We start from the raw sequence: 7,404 nt of genomic DNA, 5'->3' as shown, positions 1-7,404 counted from the left end.
GCTGAGGGAGCCCCGCACTGTGGGAGGGTCAGCGCTGAGGGAGCCCCGCGCTGTGGGAGGGTCAGCGCTGAGGGAGCCCCGCACTGTGGGAGGGTCAGCGCTGAGGGAGCCCCGCGCTGTGGGAGGGTCAGCGCTGAGGGAGCCCCGCACTGTGGGAGGGTTAGCGCTGAGGGAGCCCCGCACTGTGGGAGGGTCAGTGCTGAGGGAGCCCTGCACTGAGGGAGGGTCAGCACCGAGGGAGCCCCGCACTGTGGGAGGGTCAGTGCTGAGGGAGCCCCGCACTGTGGGAGGGTCAGCGCTGAGGGTGCCCCGCACTGTGGGAGGGTCAGTGCCGATGGAGCCCCGCAATGTGGGAGGGTCAGTGCTGAGGGAGCCCCGCACTGTGGGAGGGTCAGTGCTGAGGGAGCCCCGCAATGTGGGAGGGTCAGCGCTGAGGGAGCCCCGCACTGTGGGAGGGTCAGTGCTGAGGGAGCCCCGCACTGTGGGAGGGTCAGTGCCGATGGAGCCCCGCAATGTGGGAGGGTCAGTGCTGAGGGAGCCCCGCACTGTGGGAGGGTCAGTGCTGAGGGAGCCCCGCACTGTGGGAGGGTCAGCGCTGAGGGAGCCCCGCGCTGTGGGAGGGTCAGCGCTGAGGGAGCCCCGCACTGTGGGAGGGTTAGTGCTGAGGGAGCCCCGCACTGTGGGAGGGTCAGCGCTGAGGGAGCCCCGCACTGTGGGAGGGTCAGCACCGAGGGAGCCCCGCACTGTGGGAGGGTCAGCGCTGAGGGAGAGACTGGCACTGACCAAGCTGCTGGAGCAGCCCAGGCACTGTGATGGGATGGCCGAGTGGGAACAAGGGAGTTGAGCCGTCCAGCAGGCGAGGTGGGGTGAGGCACTGTCACAGAGCCAACCAGGATGTTCCTGCAGAACGCCAGGATGTTTCTGATGGCAATCTCCGTCAATGGTCGGCTCAGCCGATGGTCATCTCAGTCAATGCTTATCTGTGATCTCAGCCAGATAGCAACAGGGAGGTTTCTTTGATGGTTCGAATGAGTCCCGTATAAATCTGCAGACGTGGGCTGCACAGACACAGTGCCCACTCGCTGGACATCCACATACAGAGAATTCCGGACCATGTCTCTGGGGCTGGAGCTGGCGTGCGTGCTGCTGATCCTGGGCACGGCCCGGGCAATGATTCCCATCCAGTGCGGAACGCCGGCCCACGTGGAGAGCGGGGAGTGCTGCCCCACCTTCTGGGGCGACGGCTCACCGTGCGGATCAGCCTCGGGCCGGGGGGTGTGCCAGGACGTCACGGGGGAGACCCCGCAGGAGCGGGCAGAGCGGGAGAGGGTGCACCGCAACTCGCGGGACTTCCGCCTGTGGTGGCCCACCTACTTCTTCAGGCGTCTGTGCGTGTGCCGGGGGAACTTTGGTGGCGCCGACTGTGGGGAGTGCGCCCACGGCTGGCGGGGGGCATGGTGCCAGGCCAGGCACATAGTCATCCGCCGGGACATCTCCGCCCTGCCCCTGGCCCAACAGCGACTTTTCGTGCAAAGGCTGCACCAGGCGAAGGTCACTCTCAGTCAGCGCTACGTCATCTATGCCAGCAGGAGTTACACACCCGGCTCTGCCATGACCTTCCGCCGTGCCAGCGTCTACAACATCGCTGCCTTCATGCACTACATCTGCTTCAAGGTGGTCAGCGTGGATTCCAATGTGACCTTTGCGCACCGCAGCACGTCCTTCCTGAGCTGGCACCGGGTTTTTTCCATCCACCTGGAGAACGAGATCCGCAACATCACCGGGGACCAGGATTTCTCCCTGCCGTATTGGAGCTGGGCCGGTAAAACCCACTGTGACGTCTGCACCGACAACCTCTTCGGGGCCAGTCTCCCAGACGGGCAATTCTCCCCGGGTTCTGTATTCAGCAGATGGAGGGTAAGGAGGGGCACAGCTCAGGAGGGGCACCCACGGGACAAGGCAGGGAAAATGGATAAGGGACCAGCAATGACCAACAAGTCCCTGTGCAATGGGAGAACGGGCAACGTTTCAGCAGCTCACTGCGAGAGAGCTGGGCGTCCCTTTGGGGAGGGGAGGGTTCCGTCTGGGTCTCTCCCCGACCCACTCCCCCACCCCCATCAATGTTACAGGGGTTGGAGTGTCTCGACAAGTGTTATGTCAGTTTTACTCTGTATCTGACCCCGTGCTGTCCCTGTCCCTGGGATGGGGGGGACGGTGTAGAGGGAGCTTTACTCTGTATCTGACCCCGTGCTGTCCCTGTCCCTGGGATGGGGGTGACGGTGTAGAGGGAGCTTTACTCTGTATCTAACCCCGTGCTGTCCCTGTCCCTGGGATGGGGTGGACAGTGTAGAGGGAGCTTTACCCTGTATCTAACCCCGTGCTGTCCCTGTCCCTGGGATGGAGGGACAGTGTAGAGGGAGCTTTACTCTGTATCTGACCCCGTGCTGTCCCTGTCCCTGGGATGGAGGGACAGTGTAGAGGGAGCTTTACTCTGTATCTAACCCCGTGCTGTCCCTGTCCCTGGGATGGAGGGACAGTGTAGAGGGAGCTTTACTCTGTATCTAACCCTGTGCTGTCCCTGTCCCTGGGATGGGGGGGGGGACAGTGTAGAGGGAGCTTTACTCTGTATCTAACCCCATGCTGTCCCTGTCCCTGGGATGGGGGAGACAGTGTAAAGGGAGCCTTACTCTGTATCTAACCCCGTGCTGTCCCTGTCCCTGGGATGGGGGGACAGTGTAGAGGGAGCTTTACTCTGTATCTAACCCCGTGCTGTCCCTGGGACTGTTTGATGGGGGACAGTGTAGAGGGAGCTTTACTCTGTATCTAACCCCGTGCTGTCCCTGTCCCTCGGATGGGGGGGGACGGTGTAGAGGAAGCTTTACTCTGTATCTAACCCCGTGCTGTCCCTGTCCCTGGGCTGGGGGGGACAGTGTAGAGGGAGCTTTACTCTGTATCTAACCCCGTGCTGTCCCTGTCCCTGGGATGGGGTGGACAGTGTAGAGGGAGCTTTACCCTGTATCTAACCCCGTGCTGTCCCTGTCCCTGGGATGGAGGGACAGTGTAGAGGGAGCTTTACTCTGTATCTGACCCCGTGCTGTCCCTGTCCCTGGGATGGAGGGACAGTGTAGAGGGAGCTTTACTCTGTATCTAACCCCGTGCTGTCCCTGTCCCTGGGATGGAGGGACAGTGTAGAGGGAGCTTTACTCTGTATCTAACCCTGTGCTGTCCCTGTCCCTGGGATGGGGGGGGGACAGTGTAGAGGGAGCTTTACTCTGTATCTAACCCCATGCTGTCCCTGTCCCTGGGATGGGGGAGACAGTGTAAAGGGAGCCTTACTCTGTATCTAACCCCGTGCTGTCCCTGTCCCTGGGATGGGGGGACAGTGTAGAGGGAGCTTTACTCTGTATCTAACCCCGTGCTGTCCCTGGGACTGTTTGATGGGGGACAGTGTAGAGGGAGCTTTACTCTGTATCTAACCCCGTGCTGTCCCTGTCCCTCGGATGGGGGGGGACGGTGTAGAGGAAGCTTTACTCTGTATCTAACCCCGTGCTGTCCCTGTCCCTGGGCTGGGGGGGACGGTGTAGAGGAAGCTTTACTCTGTATCTAACCCCGTGCTGTCCCTGTCCCTGGAATGGGGGGGACAGTGTAGAGAGAGCTTTACTCTGTATCTAACCCCGTGCTGTCCCTGTCCCTGGGCTGGCTGAGACTCTCTCTGGATTTCCCTCAGACGTACTGCTCTGACGATGGAGACCACCAATGGGATTTCAGGTTGGTTTGCCCGTCTGTGCCCGGGGGACCCATCTTCCGTTTTAACCGTCTCGATGAGCGGTTCGAGCGGTTGCCCAGCTTGGACGATGTGCACGCCTGTCTCAACATCAGCAGCTTTGACACTGCACCTTACACCGTCCTGGCACTGAACTCTTTTCGCAATGCATTGGAAGGTACGTCACAGAGGGAGTGCGGAGAGGTTGTGTGCGCTCGCAAAGGGGAAAGGGGGAGGGCGGGCTCCCTGTCCTGACGCTGCCCAGAGAATAGTCTTTTCACCCCCACACACCCGGCCTCCATTCGCAAATTTGCAGATGAACACTAAAGTCGGTGGAGTGGTGGACAGTGTGGGAGATTGTTGCAGGGGGACTTGGATAAACTGCAGGATTGGGCTGAGAGGTGGCAAATGCAGCTAAATGTGAGATGATTCACTTTGGGAAGAATAACAGGAAGGCAGAGTACTGGGTCAATGGAAATATTCTTGGGAATGTTGGTGTTCAGAGGGATCTCGGTGTCCATGTACATAGATCCCTGAAAGTTGCCGCCCAGGTGGATAGTGCTGTTGAGAAGGCAGACGGTGTGTTCGGTTTCATTGGGAGAGGGATTGAGTTCCGGAACCGCGATATCATGCTGCAACTATACAAAACGCTGGTGTGTCCCGCACTTGGAATATTGTGTACAGTTCTGGTCGCCCCATTACAGGAAGGAGGTGGAAAAGGTGCAGAGGAGATTTACCAGGATGTTGCCTGGTCTGGAGGGAAGCTCTTATGAGGAAAGGCTGAGAGACTTGGGTCTGTTCTCATTGGAGAGAAGGGGGGATTTGATAGAGACGTACAAGATGAGCAGAGGATTAGATAGGGTAGACAGAGAGAGTCTTTTTCCTAGGATGATGATGTCAGCTGGTACGAGGGGGACATAACTACAAATTGAGGGGTGATAGATTTAAGACAGATGTCAGAGGCAGGTTCTTTACTCAGAGAGTGGTAAGGGCGTGGAATGCCCTACCTGCTAATGTAGTCAACCCAGCCACATTAGGGAGATTTAACCAATCCTTAGATAAGCACATGGATGATGATGGGATAGTGTAGGGGGAACGGGCTGAGATTAGTTCACAGGTCAGCGCAACATCGAGGGCCGAAGGGCCTGTTCTGCGCTGTGAGGCACTTTGAGAGTGAGAAACGTGGGTCAGAGGCCACTGTGGTAACCTTAAATTGGGGTAATTACGGAGGAATGAGCACAGAGCTCACCGGGAGTGGGGTGCGAAAGGTGTTTTAGCAGCGAAGTTGGTTGGGAAACACTGACAGATTTTTAAGAAAATCATTCCTGGCTCTCAGCAAAGATTTCTGCCCACCCCCCCCCCCCCCCCCGTGTGAAAGAACGATTGTGGGAAGGCAATCTGCCAACCAATGAATGAGTCAACAGATCGAATTTATTGTCCCGTGTCCCGAGGCACAGTGAAAAGCTTTGTCTCGCGATTCAAAGAGAAAAGATTTGAGGCTGCTTTCGTTTTAGTGATTTGCCCCAAGCCTTATTCTCCCAGAGGTCAGGTCTCTTCAAGCAGTGGTGGGTGGGCTGAGTTAAATGAAGGGGGAGGACTGGCGAAGTTTTAAAAGCACAACCCTCCCCCCCCCCACCCGCCAAAACCCCTCGAAAAAGAGACTGAAAGACAATTTTGAGGGTGAGAAAAAACCTTGAGAGTAAACTTGCAAGTAAGATAAAAATGGACTGCAAGAGCTTCTTTACATGCGTAAAGAAGGAAGCCCCTTAGACAAGGTGGGGTGGCAACGTTGGAGTTTAGTCTGAAGGATGTAAAAGTAAATAACATGATCAAAGGGGATATCATGCTTGACAAATTGACAAATTGCTTAACAGATTGACTGGGACTCTTCCACGAGGTAACGAGGAGGGTAGATAAAGGGGAGGCAGTGTGTGTAATACAGTAGGGATTTTCAGAATGCATTTGACAAGGGGCCACTCACTTGGCTGCTGGGTATGATTGAAACCTGGTGGTGTTTGGGGGGGCAGTGTATGGGCACGGAGAGAGGATTGGTTAGCCAATAGAAAACAGAGAGTTGGGATGCAGGGAGCCACTGTCGGGACAGCACCCTGTAACTAGTGCAGTCCCAGAGGGATCAGTGCTGGATCCACCTTTATTTCCCATCGCTGTCAATGACCTGGGTGAGGAAAGCGAACGTATTACCGCCAAGTTTAAAGTGGAGGGAAGGCAAGTGGTGAGACTGACACTCAGAGACTGCAGCGGGATAGGGATCGGAGGGTGGGTACAAATCTCAGCAGATGGATTATAATGTGGGAATTATTCCATCATTAATACTGAGGGTTGCGCGCTGTGGCAGGAAAAATAGAAGAACTGAATATTACATAAATGGTGAAACGCTGCAGAACACGGAGATTTCAGAGTCCTGGCCCATGAATCGCGAAAAGCTAATGCCCAAGTTCAGCGGGGAACAGGGAAGGCGAGTGGAATACTGGCCTTCATTTCCAAGGGAATGGAGTGTAAAAGCAGGGAGATTTTACTAAAACTGTACACAGCACTGGTCAGACCACAGCTGGAATACAGGGAACAGGTTTGGGGCCCTGTATCCAAGCAGAGATAGACTGGGTATTGGAGGCAGTCCAGAGAAGGATCACTCAGCTGCTCCCAGGGATGGACGGACTGTCTTACCGGGGAGAGGTTGAGTAGGTTGGGGCCTGTATTCATTGGGATTTAGAAGACCCAGAGCCATCCTGATTGAAGATTCACAGGGAGGGACATGACAGGGGGAGATGTGGAGATGTTATTTCCACCCACCCCCTGCCACCGGCGCCTCGCGTGGGAGAGTCTAGGACCAGTGGGACATCATCTCAGAATGAGGGGGTCACCCATCGAAGACAGGGACAAGGGGGAATTTCTTCTCTCTCTGAGGGGAGTGGGTCCGTGAGATTCTTTCGTGCAGAGGGCTGGGATATTCAGTATATTGAAGGTTGAGAGAGAGAGAGAGAGAGATTGTCAATCAGGTAGGGTATCAGTGGTGGGCGGGGGGAGGGTGGATGGACATGGGAAGCAATGGACCAAAAGGCTGGTATCCAGCTGAGTTGAGACGTCTCTGACCCATCTCCCAAACCTCGATCAGCCTGGGGAATTGAGGAGGGCTGGTTGGAGTGGGGGGTGGGATGGGGGGGGATTGGGCGCTGCTGTTTGTCTGCCTCCATTCTCGGTTTGACCCGTTCTCTCTCTCTCTCTCTCTCTCTCTCTCCTTCTCTGGCAGGTTCCTTAGACCCACAGAATCCAAGCAATATCAAGATCGGCATGCACATCCTCATGCACATCTACTGCGGTGGTACCCTGGGCAACATCTTCCAGACCACCAACGACCCACTTTTCCCACCCATGCACGTCTTCGTTGACAAGTGAGTGCGCGGTCACCCCCTTGGCAAGCCGCGGCACAGTGCACACAGACCCAACAACTTCCCCTGACGCGGGCGGTCACTGAAACGCTCGCCAGGGTGGGCGCCCGACTGTCGCTTCGGAAAACCCACCCGGGAGATCCCTGCTCACATGCCCCCCGCCCATCCTCTCCCACTGTATCTCTCACCTGCCTGAGCTCCCGCGACAGGGAAATCAACCCCCCCCCCCCCACT

The 7,404-nt window shown here is 56.8% G+C and overlaps 1 protein-coding gene across 1 annotated transcript; it reads left to right on the top strand.

Annotated features, from left to right (window-relative positions):
* Window positions 1-1,113: 1,113 nt before the first annotated feature.
* Window positions 1,114-7,173, top strand: LOC122546154 (tyrosinase-like; the record flags this gene model as incomplete). The annotated part of the gene is made up of 3 exons (XM_087985723.1): window positions 1,114-1,917; window positions 3,728-3,941; window positions 7,032-7,173. Coding segments are annotated over exons 1-3 (1,160 nt in total), but the record flags the coding sequence as incomplete, so codon positions are not given.
* Window positions 7,174-7,404: the final 231 nt, after the last annotated feature.

This window comes from Chiloscyllium plagiosum, unplaced genomic scaffold (genome assembly GCF_037043375.1).
Source record: "Chiloscyllium plagiosum isolate Xiang-an unplaced genomic scaffold, Cpla_swu_hap1 HiC_scaffold_160, whole genome shotgun sequence".
Taxonomy (NCBI): domain Eukaryota; kingdom Metazoa; phylum Chordata; class Chondrichthyes; order Orectolobiformes; family Hemiscylliidae; genus Chiloscyllium; species Chiloscyllium plagiosum.
Note: the sequence above shows the minus strand (reverse complement) of the source record. Positions and strands in the feature narration are given on the sequence as shown.